The 18,486-nt window shown below is 30.8% G+C and overlaps 2 protein-coding genes across 2 annotated transcripts in view; one reads left to right on the top strand and one right to left on the bottom strand.

Moving 5' to 3' along the window:
- Positions 1 to 976: 976 nt before the first annotated feature.
- Positions 977 to 8,746, top strand: boca (LDLR chaperone boca). Its single transcript, XM_088232916.1, has 4 exons — positions 977 to 1,065; positions 1,187 to 1,338; positions 2,708 to 2,962; positions 4,121 to 8,746. Exons 2-4 carry the CDS (start codon positions 1,202 to 1,204, stop codon positions 4,296 to 4,298), a joined length of 570 nt encoding a protein of 189 aa, XP_088089042.1. The 5' UTR covers positions 977 to 1,065; positions 1,187 to 1,201; the 3' UTR covers positions 4,299 to 8,746.
- Positions 8,747 to 9,611: 865 nt separating this feature from the next.
- Positions 9,612 to 18,486, bottom strand: part of Liprin-gamma (liprin protein kazrin) — a 499,395-nt gene continuing 490,520 nt past the window's right edge. The window contains exons 15-16 of the mRNA XM_088232910.1: positions 12,904 to 13,072; positions 9,612 to 11,698 (exon numbers count right to left, since the gene is read on the bottom strand). Coding sequence (XP_088089036.1) covers positions 11,204 to 11,698; positions 12,904 to 13,072 — 664 coding nt within the window. The 3' untranslated portion in view covers positions 9,612 to 11,203. The remainder of the gene's footprint in view (positions 11,699 to 12,903; positions 13,073 to 18,486) is intronic.

The following is an 18,486-nucleotide window of genomic DNA, read 5'->3' as shown; positions in this document are numbered from 1 at the left end:
GGAGTGCAAAGTACAATCTATGAATAGAAAAAAGCTAAATAATGTCTTCCCCCACGGTTGGCATGCAATTCTTTCGTTCTAATATTATTTTCCTTATTGATGTCATTAGTCGTTACCTGAAAATCTATAACATTTATTTCTTGGTAACTTCAAGGTAGAAAAAGTGCAATATTTTAATTTTTCTGATTTATTAAATATTTTATGGCCATTTTCAAGGCAAAAATATTGTAAATCATCAAAAGTAAATGAAAAGCGGGGTTCAAACTTCTAATTTCAGATCCGAGAGGACCCAAATGTAAATAATACAAGGAAAATGTTTAAAACACTTATATTTTTAAAGATACAAAACTCCCTCATTCAGTTCCTATAGTTTTTGTCTACCTATATTGTAAAATAATTAGATAATAAATATTTTCAATATTCCTAATGACATTTTAACATCGCATTGTATTTCATGAGTATTTAAAATGAATATTATTTTCTTTGTTATCAATTTTGTAAATTTAGTGTGTTTTTAGTTTTTATTAAATTATTATTGTGATTTGATTACGTTGACATATTATTGGCAACCAAATTAAAGTGATCGTAGGTATAGAGAATAAGAAAAGCACTTTAGGCATTGACAGGGTCTATGTTCAAGGCGCACGGAAGAAACATGGTAGTGTGTTGTGACGCTGCCCAGTTGAGTTTGATAAAAATTGGCACCTTGGTATTCAAGAATATACTTTCTTCATGAGTCCTGATTTTGATCGAAACTCAACCGAGCAGCGTCACAACTAACAACCACGGTACTTCCGTGCACCTTGAACGTAGAGCCTAGGTTACCATATTTTGGTAAAAGGCCCTGATAAAGGAAAAAAAATAGTCTTATGTTTTACCAAAAACACGAAAATTTCAAAATTTAATATATGCATTTTGACCAGAAATACGATTTTGGATGAGATCTGTGGTCTGTTTGTCTCTATAATTTGTGGTTAGTCTCAGTTAGTCTATGGTCTTCTCTATGAGACTCAGATATGACGTATATCTCTTGAAGTTTTCTGTCATTTTTTATTAAACTACCCGGTAAGCTTTTTACTATAATTAAAAATCCACAGCCAGTAAACAGAAAAAAAAAAATACAATTATTTTTACTTGCCGTTTTCTTAAGTTTTCTTAAGACTTAATTTGTATTTTACTTTTCCAGACATCCAATACTAAAATGTTTACCAAAGTATTTTGGTGTGCTGTGGTATGCTGTTTATTTGTAGTTTTGAGTGGTAAGAAATTCGATGAAGAAACAAAACCGGATTGGGCCAAGAAAGATATTCGTGACTATACAGAAGCCGATCTAGAGAGGTAATCTTATAATATTATAAAGTATGTTGGAAATGCGTGTAAAACACTCAACATTTTCCCGATAATCGAATATAGTGATAAATTAATTAAAATTTCTTAATTTAAGTAACAATATTGGAACTGCTGTCAGTGGGGTTAATATTTCATGGTCTTGGCGTTAGTTAATTTTTCTCTTGCTATTTTAAACCAAAAATATGTATTAATTTGAATATTTATTTCAGTACAATATTATTACACGTCATTCGAGATTTGTATCAAATTTATATGTGATCCAGGATGTATTTTTTTTTTACCGGTTAAGACTGTAAGGCAGAGTTTACAAAACGCTCAGAAAACAGTCTGACTCTAGAGTTAAATATTGTATAAATGTGTAGCGTAGTGGTGTATAGGTTAGTGTGTTTGTTTATCGCTTATGGGGTTCTTGATTCATTCCCGTAGAGGTCATCATAAAAAATATATTTCTAAAAGGTGTTTTTTTTACTTCAGTATAATTACATAATCTGACATCTAAAGCGTTAGACTGATAATCTTGCCTTTCACTGATCATATTTTTGTAATATAATTAGACTGTGTTTATTAGAGAAACGGCTATCAAAAGTCTATAAATGATGTTCCATCAATGCTGCATCCCAACTCTTCTTTGGTTTCCAACTGAGGCAATAGAATTCAAAATTTGTAGTTTAAATCACATTTAGGATTTAGGAAATTAAAACAATATTGTAAAGAAGTCCAAAACTTTTTGGTCACTGGATTTAAGTTTTCTTAAGATTTTATTTAAATAGACTCATATCGACAGTGACAAAGAAATAATATTATTAGGGAATGTGATTGCTTCATCTCGGATGAGATCTCAATAATAATTTCTCACATGAGTTTCGCAGGTGTATTGTGATTTGGTATCTATTGATTTTTAGTTGTTTAGGACATTGCAATATTTGATAAATTTTAGATGCCACATATAGAGGAATAACATGTCCATTTATTATACGTCAGTGACTAAAAAATGTTTTAGAAGTATCGTGGCCTCGGCCGTCGGCCTCGTGGTGTAATAATCAGCGCATTTGCCTACCATGCAAGAGGTCTCGGGCTCGATTCTCGACATGGTTGATATGAAATATTTATTTAAAAGGGTGTTTTTACACTAGAATATTTCATAGTCCCTGGACAGGTACTTGAAGCGTAAGACTGATCATCTTACCTTCGTGTAACAAAAATGATCAAGATGCAATTGGTGACCAATATAGTGCCCTGTGCACCATTAGGTGCCGAAAGGTAATGATGATGATGATGATGATGATGAACATATAACAATGAACCACAAAGTTAGTGCTACAAATATATAAAATACTAAAATATGTTTTAACTTCAGGCTTCTAGATCAGTGGGATGAGGATGAGGAACCACTTCCTGAAGACGAACTACCGGAGCACCTTCGAAAGCAGCCGAGTATAGACATGTCCTCCCTTGACATGAACGACCCTGAAAGTATTCTGCAGGTCACCAAGAAAGGCAAGACTCTGATGACTTTTGTCTCCGTGGCCAATAAGCCACCTCGGGAGAGAACAGAAACTATCACTAAGTTGTGGCAAACCAGTTTATGGAACAGTCATATCCAAGCGGAAAGGTATATTTACTTTATTTTTTACAAAGTTGGAGAATTTTTTTAATAAGGGAATACTGAAGTCTCTAAATTTACATTTGTTATCATCATTCAATTTAAAGTGTATTAACCACATTTAAATATTGTCCTCGTGACTCTGTTTTAAATCTTTTGCATTACATTTTGTAAATATTTATTGGAACACTCACCTCTACTCGCTGCTGTTATAGTGTCTTGGGGACTCTTTAATGATTTTACTTTACTCTATTTATTTATTTAAACCAATGTTAGTAATCATTACATATATATCTATCTTTCAAAAAATTGTGAACATAATTACAATACTAGAAGTAAATACAAATTAGTAATCCCGAAATTAAAGTTAAGTAAGGTAAGCACATCCTTTGTGGGGCACTGCGCACTGCGTACGCTTCTACAATAGAATACCCGACAATGTCCTAATTATGACGGACAATAAATTCAAAATTTGTATAAAAGGTGTATTTCTTAAAAAGGCCTATTATGGACTAAATGAGTACATGGAAGATAGCAGTATATGGGATTGTCAATATTGTTTTATTTGTGTTAATTTATTTTATTATTTTTAGAATGTGTAGTTATTTATTGAAACCTGACTATCTCTTTGTGTTGTTTTGTTTATTAATTTAAATATTGACTTTTAATAAGTGTGTAAATTATACCTACATTGAAGAAAAATGAAATAATAATAATAATATAAATTAATATTTACTCTTCTGATAAAGAGACGGGTATGTCTCGAAACTGGTAGACATAAAAAAATCATTAAGTTATATACTAATACTAAAATTAGTGAAAATGTTTGACCTTAAAGTGAATGCTATAAATCATATTTATTTTGACAAATGATTTTAATAAAAATTAAGAACAGAAAGAGTGTGCAATCAATAGATTAACTTGCTATCCCTACTTAGTCTCCATTAATGCCTCTGTCCCAATTTTTTATACCATATCACAATTTTATTTAAAATAAAACGCCATTATAAAATACAGAATTATTGAATGGCACACTTTATAATACACAAAATGAAATAACAAACAATAAAAATACATGTATAGAAAGCCTGTCAGAAAGAGTACACAAAAATGATGATTCAAATGTATGAAAATTAATGCTAAAATAACATTTTGTTTGTATTTCAGATATTTGATTGATGATGACAGAGCAATTTTCATGTTCAAAGATGGTTCTCAAGCGTGGAGCGCCAAGGACTTCCTAATAGAGCAGGAAGAGTGTAAGGAAGTGACGATAGAAAGCAAGAGCTATCCTGGGAAATATCCTGACAAGAAGAATCCTGCTTTAGATAAAGATGAATTGTAAAGAAAAATACTCATTTTGTAAATCTTCGTAACTTGAAAGTACTGATTTATTTTATAGGTTCATTACACTTAATTGTAAGTAAATCTTGTATTTGTGTATTAATTACTGCCAGTAATGTTTTGCCTTTCGATTTTAATGTAAAAAACTAAGAAACAGATATTTACAAGATCAAATGATCTCATGTTGCAAACAAGTTTTATAGATTTTAATTTTGCTGCTGTTAATCTCATGTTAGGGTTTTTCCATATATTTCAATTTTGAAACATCCTGAAATGACTGCTGCCTTGTTTACTTTACCCATCACTTCACAGGGTAGATCTGTTTAAATTCAAGTATCTGGGTTTGGATTTATGTGGGCATGTATTCGCAACAAACTATAATTTGACATTCTTATTTTTGCAACTTTTATATGGAACTGAAAAAATGTTCATCATTCCATGTCCGCTCCCTAGGTGGAGCATATGGTATGCACAAAGAGCCTTCATGCATCTCTATTAACTGCCAACTCCTTTGTGTCCTCTCAAGTCAGGTTCTCGTCCCAGAGTTCTGACATAAACTGCCGACAAACATTTAGCAGTGGACGTCCAGGCTGTCGAGAACGTGGTGCCTTGTAAAGTAAGCAAGCGTGGTTATGGCTCTCAGGAGGCATCCGCAGTATTCTCTCACTACTTCATTCCTCACAAAGTCAAACCACCGCACACCTAAGATTCTTCTGAGACACCTATTCTCAAAACTCAATTTTTTTCTGTTTTGGGCCCTAGTGAGGTGTCACGATTCGCATCCGTAGAGAAGAATAGGTGTTATGCAGGCGTTATGTAGGCGGAATTTGGTTTTCACCTAAGTAAATATCCGATCTTCAGACAGACTTCATACTGTTGAATGTGGCGCCTGCTACTCCTAACTGTACTCCCAGTTCTTTTTGAAAGCTGCCATTATCTGTAACATATACTCCCGGGTATTTGAAACTTTCGACCCTTGAGATGATTTGGTTTGACAAAGTCAGGGGATTTTGAGGCAAGGCACGAAGTATTACACAGTACATGGGTTTTTGTAATATTGATTTTCAAACCCACGCATGCGGAGTACCTATTTAGCTTATCTACAGTGACCTGAGGACCCCTGACCGAATTGTCATTTTTTAGACAAATAATTAACATAACGTATTGTTTTTATCAATACACTTTGTATATTTTTGTTTTCTCTTATGTTGAACTATGGCAGTGTTATTAAAATATAATTTGCAGATTACTGCAAATTATATTTTAATAACAAAAAATATTTAAAAAAATTATGGGATTTTTATGAATTATCATAAAAATCCCATAATTATTTTTCTCGACGTTTTGAAAAAAATCCCTGGTGGTAATAATGGTAATAATAATGGTGGTAATATTTATGTGATTGACAAATTGTTTCTATACTTATAATTTTGATAAGTCTGAATTCATGTCAATTTAAATATTTCCACTGAACGTGGAATTCGATGATTATTTATCACTGTAGTAAATGGTTGTATTTCCTCTTAACCCATAATGATTTATTCATTTGTAAATGGTGGATAATTATTCTATAATTTAAACATAAAATACAACTACATATGTTTAAAGTATGTTACATAGTCTGAAATGAATATGACTTTTCTTTCTATATTTTATAAATATTGTTTTTCTATGTTTTCTTTTATTTTTAAAAATAGTTAATGGTAAACATATTTTTTTTACTTCTGTATGAGGTAAGTCGTACTAATATTATTATTATTTTATATTTGTCTTTTTTCTGCATAAATGCTTCTTCCGAAACTAGTTATGAAACTTTATACATTTAAAAATCAAGCCACATATTGAAATTCGAACTTACCTATGCGATCCTAATCCTTTTATCTCAGCAGAAAACATCCCGTTGATCGCATTCATTATGTGCACGATTTAGTCCCCATTGCTTTCACATTACATACTTATGTGTAATGATTTTGCTTTGAGATGAATATATATTACTTTCTCTTTCGATTTCTATGTTTTAACTTTATATAAATCTTTTATAAAATCAGCTCTAAGCTGGAGGATTCTAAATCCTTTTGCATCCATATCTATTGTTTACACGTGATAAATGAGGAAGTCAGTGCTACGGAAAATTGGATATAATTTTATTTTTCTTATGCATGGTAAAATTTTTAGCATGTAATTTTATTGCCAATTTCCTCAAAAATGTATGAGAGAATTAATAAAAAATATTTTTATAAAAATTAACTACATACTTCGAATGACATCACTATTTCTCCGAAATCTACCAATGATAGTGTGGTGTAATAGATTTCCGGTTGCCGGGAAGCCAATTCACAAATCGGGACAATTCACCGAAGACTAGTGACGTCACAGACAGAGTTGAAAATCATAAAACTTAAACTAATCATAATGCTAATAATATGATATATAAAAAATAAAACAATTTTGTTTGGCTTGGTTTAAAAAAAAATTAAAAACCACTGAACTTCCTCATAGGCATTTCATGAAATATTTTTTCTTGTGGTTGATGGTTTATTTTGTTTATATTTAAAAAAATATATAGCTTTGTTCATATTTTTTAGTATAGTGCTGTAATCAAAAAGTAAGTGAATTTTTTTATTTAAAATACGCGGGCTCTTCGATTCCGGCAAACCTTCACTGACATCTGTGTCAAATTTCATGTCAATATCTGCATTTGTCAAATAGTTACGCACGTGTTTTGTGAACGATTGAAGCGATTTTTCCAAAGTCTGATTTTGAGCGAAGAAGTTGCATTAAATTTTGTTTGCTGAATGAAATTTCTGCTGCAGAAACGTTAAGAATGTTGCAGAAGGCTTTCGGCCATACTGTTAACTAGGTATATTATTTGAGCATTATGCAATATTTACGTGAAGTTATTTACTAAAAGAGACCAGAATTATGGGCGGACAATTCTTGGTTTTTGCACCACGATAATGAACCATCTCACACTGCATCGGTGCTTTGAGACCGTTTTGCCAAAAATTCAACTCATATCGCTCCGCAACCACCGTATTTAGCACCCTGTGTCTTCTGGCTATTCCCTAAGCTCAAGAAACGCTCCCGGGACACCGTTTTGATACAGTTGAAGAGATAAAAACCGCGCCGTTGCCCGCTTTAAAGGCCATTTCGAAAATCTACTTTAACAATTGTTTCAAGGATTGAAAAAAAAATTGTCATACGTGTATTGTATCGGGAGGGGAGAACTTAGAAGGTGATGAAATAGGTTTAGAAGAATAAATAAAGATTTTAAATGTCATAAGAAATTTCACCTTATTTGATCACAGTGGTATGTAACATTTAACACTATGCTGGAATGGTGTTTCATATATGTACCCTTTTGACTAGTTTATTAGTTTATGAATATGAAAACCGACGTTGGTTCAAAATGCTAATATCCAAATAAAATATGTTGTCATATTTAATGAAAGATTTTTTAAGTCTTACGTGTTTTCTCGCCTTTTTGTATCTATTAAATACATGTATATTTTTGAAAATGAATGTGTGATATTACGCATTACTGAGACACATTCCGTATATGTAGTTTTTCTAAAATTAGTAATTTTTCCACTAAATTAGAAACATTATTATTTGAGTACAATAGATCATTCATCGTTTCATATTTTTTTAATTCAAATTTACTTATATAAAGCTATAAGTACAACAAAAAAAAATACACGCACTTTAGTATAATTGCTAAAAACAGTATCTTCCAGACGACCAAAAAAAGACTGGTTAAAAAATTGGTCAAAATTTATACTTTTTTAAAAATTAAAATATATCCTGCTGTAATTGAAAATTATAAATATTTTTCAATTACAGCAGAAGGAGAATACATTATTGACTAATTTGTTGTAAAATAATGGAGTGGAATGCATTATTGTAAATTTTTTTGTAAATTGTTTTTGTTGTGTTCTCTTAGTTTAAAAAACAACTGAATCAACTTATATGACACCAACAAACTAGTCAATAATGTATTCTCCTTCATTATTTTACAACAAATTAGTCAATAATTCATAGCATCTTCACCGTACACTGCACAAATATCGCCAGCAGCTTTATTCCTGCGATTCAACGCGAACAGAAGTAGGTGTCGAAAATGCTCACTTTCGTCTACTTGACATTCCATTTTTAAGGCTTGTAATCAAATAAAATAATATATGTAACGTAAAAGCAAACACAATATCTTTTAGACCAGAAAATTTTCTTAAGAATGACGTATAACCTTTATCATTTTGTTTTTCTTTTGGTGCTTATTTTTAAATTTGTAAATAAACGGACACAACTTATGTTTGTTAACACATTTTGCATTTCAACTTATACAATCAAGTTGTGTTATTTTGATCAACAAAGAATATTAAAATTATAATTGTATAAATTATATTATACTGTACAGTTGTCAAATAAATGTTTATTTTTTTGTGTGTACATTTATTTTTAATTTATCTCAAGTATATTTGTATTGCAGGGTAATCTGAAAGAGAATATAAAAAACATATTTATTACTCCCATTTGTTATTTACAATACTGCTACATTTTATATGTTAGGCCTGTAGTATTGGTTACGCGTGAATGTTTACTGCCATTTATACGTTTTGGTTGTCGGCTTTTCCTTGAGAAGTAGGAACCTGAGCAGCCTGGGAGTACCAACCGCATTGCAACAATTCACAAATTCCATATTCAAATAAAACTGACAGCTGACAGCTGTATTTTTTCTTCAAACAAATGAAGTCTTCTGTGATCCGCATGAAAAACTAACAACAAATAATATTCGTACCACTATCTTGCTATAAAAAGTTACCGCTAAAGTTTTATTATTATCATCACCGCATCCAATATCCAAAAATACTGATGCACAAAGCAGAATAAGAAAGAACCTAACATCCGCATCATTCCCGCATGTTATTATCTGGTAGAGCGACAGGAACACTTCAACACAGGTGAGTCGATTTCCATTGCATATTAAGTGGCAGTAAACGTCCTTAATGTGTGTGTTGGCTGACCTTGTTGGACCTTCTTGGATCAGTTCATGCGAGCGCATATTTCCTCGATAGCTTGGAGAGCTCTAAGCTATCGAGGAAATATCTTTCGCGCCTCTCTCTCGCGTCACCAAGTATAAACATATATGTATGTGTATTTCATGATTTGTCTGTAAGAAAATTTTAATTAAGAGTTAGCCTATAGGTAGATTTTATTTGATTCATTTTTTAATTAAGTATAATGTACAGAACCCTTGAAGTGATTACTTATGAAAACGGCTCTATAAAAATTGACTAAATTTTTTAAGGGGGAATTTCTGATCCAATTATGAGTATCTAAATTTGTTGCAACAGAGAGGGAAACATTTTTGAGAAAAGATATTTAAGTTTAGGCATTTACTGGGAATTTAAAAATTTACGTAAAAATAAGTGTGTAAAGTGTAATTGAACAATGTTTTGAGTATGTCTAAATGCTTGCAGACTGGCTGGGTTTCCTCCCAAGGGAGATTTTCTTATTTAAATTTGTTCTAACAGCGAACGAAAACATTTTTGAGAAGATAATATGGAAGTCTAGGTATTCACAGGGCTTATGACCTGTCATTGGCTGGTTTAAGTGGCTACTTTAAACACTGTGTAAAATTCACCATTCTGCTTATGTTTAAACATCCAAATTTCCTCAACTCTTCCATCTGTTGAATTTTGTGAAGTAAAGGACCTGAAACCTTTATTATGTGGGTGAGATTCCGACTGAACCGATTCACCTACTACTAGGCAACGCCTGAAAACAATTTTCCAATTTTTATACTTCTTGTACCAGTTAGTTAATTCAACAATGTTTTGAGTATGTCCAAATGTTTGCAGACAGTCAAAAATGTTTCCAGAGGGAAAACAGAGAGCTGTTGTAACAAATTTAGATCTAAATAACTCCCCAGGAAGGAAATCCAGTCTGTTTGCAAACATTTGGACATACTCAAAGCAATGAGTATTTTATGATTGACCCCAATTGAGAATCGAATCTAAGGCTAAGAATCCCAGCTTAATGAGCTAACTACTAAACTTGTCATGGATGATAGACATACGTATCTATGATTATTCTAAATAAAACAATTTTTTACATCGAAAACAATTTATTTAATATTATTAAATACATAAATAAGATCTTTATTAATTTATAATTAGCAAGATTGCATCGTGACTAGCGATAATATACATTGGTACATTGTTTAATCATTTGATTATTATAAGTAATAAAACATCAAATTATTCTAATTGATTTATATGTTATAAATATAGTAATGTAGACACAAAGTTGATTATTCATTATGTTAACTAGGATATGACAAGTCCTTGTACATATGGAAATATTTTAACAGCCTAAACAGAAAGTATGATATTCGTAAATCTAATGAATTGAGTACAGCATACAGAACACCCTATGTACATAATAATATGGTATCAGCAAATTTATTAGAAACTTTATTACCGTGATCAAATCTAAAGAATACTTCAATAAATTACCTACAAAATAATCTTATTATATAAAAATGTGACTCAATATCGATTACTCATTAAAATATTGCCATAAAGATGTTGAAGTTTTTATATAAAAAAATACCAAATCAATACGAAACAACATATATGAAAACACAATCACAGCACAACAAATATATTTTTTATTATCACATATAAATATGTCTGGAATATAGCACAGTCGGATTATATTATTAAAAGTTCATAACAATTTTAATGTTTGGTCATGTATTTCTGTTAGTTCAATACAGTTTTTACACATGTGAATAATTATTTTATTCATCACTTTTTACCATAATTATTTTTTAAAATATTGGGATTACGTAATTATTTATTGTAACATATTTAAACAGTAGATATTTTAGTATTAGTAAAATTATGCTGGTAAAGTTGAAGCGGCTTCAATATCACCGATGCTTTTGACTCTCCGGTGTTTCTTTTGCTTGTGGGTGTTATCTACTTCTTCTTGGATTGGTAACGGGGAACTAACTCTATGCGTGTTAACGCTACGCTGAGAGTAGGTCCGATGCGAGACACTCTCTAATTCCGATATGTCAAAACAGTGAGAGCCGTTGCTGTATATGTTGCTATTTATACTTTGTTGAGAGCTTACTCTGTAAGAGAGTTGTGGGGGATTGCAGTTGAGGGGCGAGTCGTATATGGAGTGAGGGGACTCGTAAGTTGAATCGTAGTCCAGAGATGAGTATGGGGGGTGACCTCCAGATGATTGCCCGATACTGATGAAGGATCGGGTGCGTGGAGGAGATGGTCGACCCCAACGACTCGATATAACACTAGAACTCTCACTCGAACTGGAAGGTGAAGTCTTATCTTGTTTTGATTTAAGACCAAATGCTCTTGTTATGGATCCCTGTAAATAAAACACCTATGAGTAAGGCGAGAAATGAATTTTTAAATGTACATATAATTATTGGTTAGATTGTAGAATTTTACTATTAGGTAAATTATTGAGAGGCAATGAAATATTGGTTACTAATTCTACAATATTTCTCGACTAAAATAATTTTTAAAAAACATTTATTTTGTGTTTCAACTGACATTGTCCAACTGCTAGTGTTGCAAATAATCCACTTTTTTTTTTCTTTTAAGAAATTTTTGCATTCTTATTTATTTTATTTGTTTAAATGGCAAATTTACACAGATTAACTTAAATTTACTAGTACGACACTATGAATAATTAATATTTAAACTTAATATACCGGAATCAAATTTATCTAAGAGTCTACTTACTTACAAAAATGAATTATCTTACAATATACCCAAATATTTAAATTTTGGAGCCATTTAAGGAAAGCTAGTCATAAAAAATGGAAAACAAGTTGAGGTAGCGCGGGACTTAAACCTTGGCCAAAGTGATCAGATCAGGAGTAATCTGGAGTCCACGATACTACCCACGGGACCACAACCCGTCTCTTTCATAACATTTATTTCTAACCCGTTTAATAATTTTTATATTTAAGAATACACCAAATCAATTTTTAAACTTATGAAATAAAAAAAATGTTTGTGATAATATTCTCAATATCCAATTCATCCAAATTTATCATAATGTCAATGTTCCCTACGTAAAGTACTGCATTGTTGACGATTTGAGATTTTTCATTTTTAAGTTATTATATATATATATATATGTATATTATAACCTTTATCTTTTAACATAAAAAACAAAAAAATCATACATAGGCACATAATTTAAAGACGCATGCGATTCAAAAACAAAATAAAATGAATAAAAACAGATGTAAAAAAACCTTTTAAGCTCTCTCCTGCAAAGTATGTAATAGATTTGCAGATAGAGCACTTTACATAGCGCACGTCGATCTCAGTTTCTCAGTTATTTTTTTTTGTTCTAGAATAGTATGTAGTTTTTATTTCCACTAAAAAGTACACCATTACATAGATGCATTACAACATTTCTAACAGCTTCGAAATAGGTAATTATAATTAGAAATTGTCTTTGGATAGTTTTGTAAAGGTTTGGGACATTTGAATTGTACCTGAGTTGCATCATGGATTAATTCCTGAAAGCTGAAGTTTTGCGAGTATGAATCGTACCTTGATATTTTTAGCTGTCATATCGGCCATTTCAAGTCTGGCTAACGATTTCCAGTGGCTGCGTTGGGGAGGTGCGGAGAATGTTGATGTCCCGTTTGGTGGTGGTGGAGGTGGGCCGAGAGGGGGCGGAGGCCTATTTCTTCGGCTCGGTAAGGCTCCGAGAGACATCCTAACACGAAAAATAAATATTAATAATTACAGAAAGTACAAAGAGGTAGGTGCAAGACCAAAGCGTCATGCAAACATCAAGATATTTTGAAACACCTAAGATATCTGTCAAACAATCTGCCACTATTTTAAACAAATTGAAATTAAATTAAATAATCATAAACCCAACTTACTATATGTCCATAAAATAAACCCAGTTATATCTTTAATGACAAAAAATAATTATCGCACACAGCGTTCACATTACAAACAAGTAATGTTTACATATTGTTGTAAATATTTTCATCCACAAGATGTAAATTGTGTAATGTCATTGTAATTGCTAGTATTTTCGGGTATCAATGACAAAAATTTCTAAAAGACGAATTCAGTGCTACGGGAAATTGGGTATAAAAATGTTTTCTTACACGCAGTAAAAATTGGAGCATTTAATTGTACGGTGAAGTTTCTCAAAACGTACAAAAAAGAATGAAAATGAACTAATTTGAACTATATCACAAAGTCCTCAGAATCAACCAATGATAGTGTTGTGACAGATTTCCAGTTTTCGGGAAGCCGACTCACCAATCAGCAGAACTCACTGAAGAGAACTTGTGACGTCACAAGCGGAGTAATTTCAAAATTACAAAACTATATAGCGTTGATAATACGATACATTTTTGTTTGTTTTTGGCCTAGGTTGATAGTCAATTAATAAATGAAAAAAAAAAAAATGAAAAAGACTCTGAAATTCCTCATTGAATGAATTTTGAGACATTGCAAAAAAAGGTTTTTTTAAGCATGTTAAAGCTTGCTAAAAAGAAGTCATTTTTCTCCCCATCAAAATGCCAACTAGGTTTTTCTCACGGACACAAGTTTTAAACATTCAAGCATTCAAATTAGTTTCCACATTTCTTGTTGGTTTTAATGTGAGTTGTAATTAGTTTTGTGGGATCTTAAGTAGCATATTAAACAATTTAAATAAATTAATTGCAGACACAACTTGCGTAATTTTTACAAGTTTTGTTATGAATAACTTAAATTTAACATAGTTTGTACACTTTACGGCTTTTCTTTCAAGCGATACTTATATAAACAAACTTTATATTCTTGGATAGTGTACATTATTTTCTTTAATATTTACAAAAAAATTAGACAGCAGGTACATAACTTAACTGAGTTTTTAAAAATATTATGTGCACAAAATAACCACGGCTTAAATGAATTTGTCACGTTGAATGTGAATTTTCAACTAGATTATAAAATAACATGCCTCCCAAGTAAATAGCATTATCAGGTAGTCATAAGTAATTCCAGCGTTGTGTTCTTGTGTGCTGTAAATGTGAAAAATTGAGGATTGTACACAACTATAACACTAAACAATGACATGAAGAATGAAGAAAGGGGAAAATGACTGAAAGAAAAATATAACAAAATTGTTAAAATATGAAGAATGAAACATGGATAAATGATATATGTACTGTAATGGAACACAGAAAGCACGAATTCAATGACAATTGCAAGAAAATCTATAACATAATAATCACATTAATTTACTTATTCAAAAAGAAATAATGTCTATGATAACATGATGATAGATTATCACAACTTAAGTGCATTAGAAAATATTGTGTAAATATTCAAATAAGTTTAATAACTAGAAGAATTAAAAAACATAATTAAATACTACAACAGTTGAATTAATTCATTACCTTCCTTATCACTAATATTATATCCTGAAAATATTTTTCTGATTACTCATTAAAAATATATACACATTTAAGTTAGTAAAATTGATAATATATGGACCATTGGTCGACAAATTGATGATTTAGTTTCTAATTTTGAGTAATAAAGAATTAAAATCTATTTGTCTTGTTTTTAATTAAAAGAAAAAAATTCTTAAATCATTTTACAGATTTATTGGAGATTAGTGAGATTTAAAAAAATACTTCATTCCGTACACGGTATTCTTTTTATTATTATATGTGTAAATAAAATGATAATTTTTTTTTTTTTTGAAATTCAAAATATTACAAAGCTCAAATAAACTGTGTTGAGTTATGTATATATTATGAAACTTGTATTTTTCTGTTAATTATAATATTAATATCTAAAATATCTTTTTTAGATTAAAAAGTATTTTTAGTTTTCAAAGTAAGCAACTTTTTAAAAATCAATAAACATGTTATTTCATTTCATTTTTTTTTTTTTTTTTTGCACCACAACAGGCCAGGGGGCCCAATTACAGTGGTGAATTACATTACGCTGATTGCCGATTAGCAGGCGTTCAAAGTTAATGAGACATAATGAAAATTCTGGTCAAGCTGGGTAAAAATTGCTATCAATTAACTGTAAGGGCACACAAGTATTTTTTAGGAAATACTGAGAGGGCATTGCAAGTTATTATAAACGAAATACAAGAGAATTGACAAATGTTATCACATATAAAATTATTATCCAACAGATTTTCAGCTCGATATATAAAAATAAACTAGAACACAGCTATCTAACAAGATTTACATCTGTTGATGGCCTTGTTGTACCAAAATTAAAAAATAAATATGGACAACGTATGTTGGATTATATTGCTCCGAAAATATTTAATATGTTGCCACTTGACATTAAAACATATCATAGTAAAAATAAAATTATGTTTTAATTACGTAAGTGGTTAGTAGACAGAACGTTCCTATATTGATTTATTATTTATGCAAAAAAAAATAATTTTTTATCTCTTATTGAAAACGTTATTGTTATTTTCTTGGGTTAACCCTTTCTTTTATTTCTTTCTTATTGTATTTACATTTTTTAGATCTTAATTTTAATAGGTACTTTTAATTTTCTTTTTATTTTTTCTGTAGATATGAATTGAAATTTTCGATTTACTTTGTTTTATTTTTTATCTTGTTTTGATTACGTTTATGAGCAAACACTATTTATATATGTGTTAAATTTTTTTCTTATATTTAAAATATATTCAAGTAAATTGCTTTTCTTTAATTTTGATTGTATTATTTTACTCTATTTTCTTACTTAAAAAAAATCTTTGATACATTTTTTATGTTTATTATTTTACACGTATACAATATGATGTCTGTACTCTTTTTATTTGATTATTAATTAAAACTAATGTCTGAGCACCCGATGACAAACTATTATTGAAAAGTTTATCGGGGCAAAATTTATTTTAATACTTGTTATGTAAAGTTTCAGTAAGATGGCAAATTATTAACAAACAAAAAATCTAATACCGTGAAGTTGAACTTTCATTATGACGATAAAAAATATTTTTTATTCGGAAATAAGCCAGTTAAAAAAAAATGTTTCGCACTAAGAAACAAAATGCAATTATTTTATTTATTTTAATGCAGCATTCGAATTACCTGTATTAGTTCAAAATATATTTTGAAATAAAAAAATATAAAACTTATTATATTGAGGAGAGAGTCAGAAAACATTTTTGAAAAGGGGATATGGATGTCTATTTATTTACATCGGTCAGCGCGTTTGCCTACCATGCAAAAGGTCTCGGGTTCGATACCCGACATGGTTGATATGAAATATTGATTCAAAAGGGTGTTTTTACACTAGAATATTTCATAGTCCCTGGACTGGTACCTGAAGCGTAAGACTGATCAGTTTACCTTCATGTAACAAAAACGATCAAAATACGCTGCGATTGGTGTACCGACGCAGTGCCATATGCACCATTAGGTGTGGAAAGGGAATGATGATGAGGCATTTACAGATCGTAAAACTAAAATTAGTGGTCACTTTACACTCTGTGTAACATTAACATTGTGCCAATGATTAAACATACACATTTCCTCAACTCTTTCACCTGTTTACTTTTTTGAAGCAAAAGAGCTGAAACTTTTATTGATGTTGGTCAAATTCATCTTGCTAAATTATTTCATCTACTAGGCAACGTCTGAATATGATTTGAAATCTTTATTTTTCTTTTTATACTAGTTAGTGAAATCATCAATATTTTGAGCATACCCAGATATTATCGATACACATATATTTTCATTGAAACATTTTCCTAGAATTACAAATAATTGTTAAAAAAAAATATCTTCAGTTTGATGTCGAATTCCAACATCCGTTCTTTATAAAATGACAGAAAGATTGCTTTGTTTTTCCACCATGGAAAAGTTCTTAAGCTGTAATAAAATGATGAAATAATTTTCCTTTATAGTGTAGATAATTAATCAGTTAACCGACGAGTTTTCGTAGGCACTTTGTAAGATAAATAATAATATCAAGCTTGAGTTATTGAATTCACAAAATTAGTTTGAATTGAAAGTAATTTTGATTTTCCTCTCAGTTTAATATGGCTATGGGGAATCTGCCAACGAGACAATAGATGGCGTTGCATTGTCGGCGCAAATATTTCTGGATTAATTTCCCACACAATACAGTGTTCCTAGTTCCCACCAAGCATATTGCAATATTCTAAGTATTACAGCGTGTCCCATGTATTAACGCTTAAGGGATATAAGCCACCCTCCGGGAATGGAAGCATTAAAGGAAAATTTGTCAATATAAATCTTAGGAAAGGCTTACTCTTCACATAGCGTGCATGTGTAATGGACTTAAAATACGAGGGATAAATCTAAGGCATTAAATACGGGCCGTGCCTACAGTTTATGATTCATTCAAAGGAATATTAATAGGAAAATTCTCCATGAAGCGGTAAATGAAAACATTAAGGTTGGAAAATCGTATTGCCTTAATTATGCGTCATTTTTAATGGACGTATTTTAAGTTGGTATACTTTTTAAAAGCATTCTAGATTTAGCACAAAAGCACCAAAATAATAGAGATTTTATTTCTCCTATTTGTATATAGTGTCGTATACACCGTGCCGTATGCGCATCGTCCAAACCTGAATTGTGTAGAAATAACAAATAAAATATTTATCTTCAAAGCGTTTTCGCTTAGTCTAAGATTCTGTTTTCGAGATAAAAAGAGCTTCAAAACAATATATTTAAGGGCGCATAGATATAAAAGAAAATGTATCAAAGAGTAGACCCTGATTTTACTTATGTGTATGTCTAAATAACACGGATTTATGAATTTAAATTCTGCACAGGGACCAAAGATGAACCTTGTAGGAAGGTCAGCTTAAATATTTCCCATCGGTAAATTCTTTACATCGCCACAAAATGTCTTCCTGACAAAAGATGTAAGAAGCGTAAGTTTTTTAAAGTGAATGCGAACCGGACATCTTTGTGAAGCAAGATTGTAGAAAAGGAATCAAGGGGAGGGGGAAGGATAAAAGAACGAGAAAAGGATGGAATGAAGGGGCAAAGGGGTAAAAGAAAGCGCTCATTGGAAAAGAGGATAAAAAAGATAAGTCCAAAACGGTAGATGGAAGCGATTTGTCGCATCTCTGAGATGCTTGTATAAAGTAGGAAATGCAAGGAA

The sequence above is a fragment of the Micrasema longulum genome, unplaced genomic scaffold (genome assembly GCF_059751315.1).
Source record: "Micrasema longulum isolate JH-2025_06_02 unplaced genomic scaffold, ASM5975131v1 h1tg001038l, whole genome shotgun sequence".
NCBI lineage: Eukaryota > Metazoa > Arthropoda > Insecta > Trichoptera > Brachycentridae > Micrasema > Micrasema longulum.
This window is presented reverse-complemented; position numbering and strand designations above follow the sequence as displayed.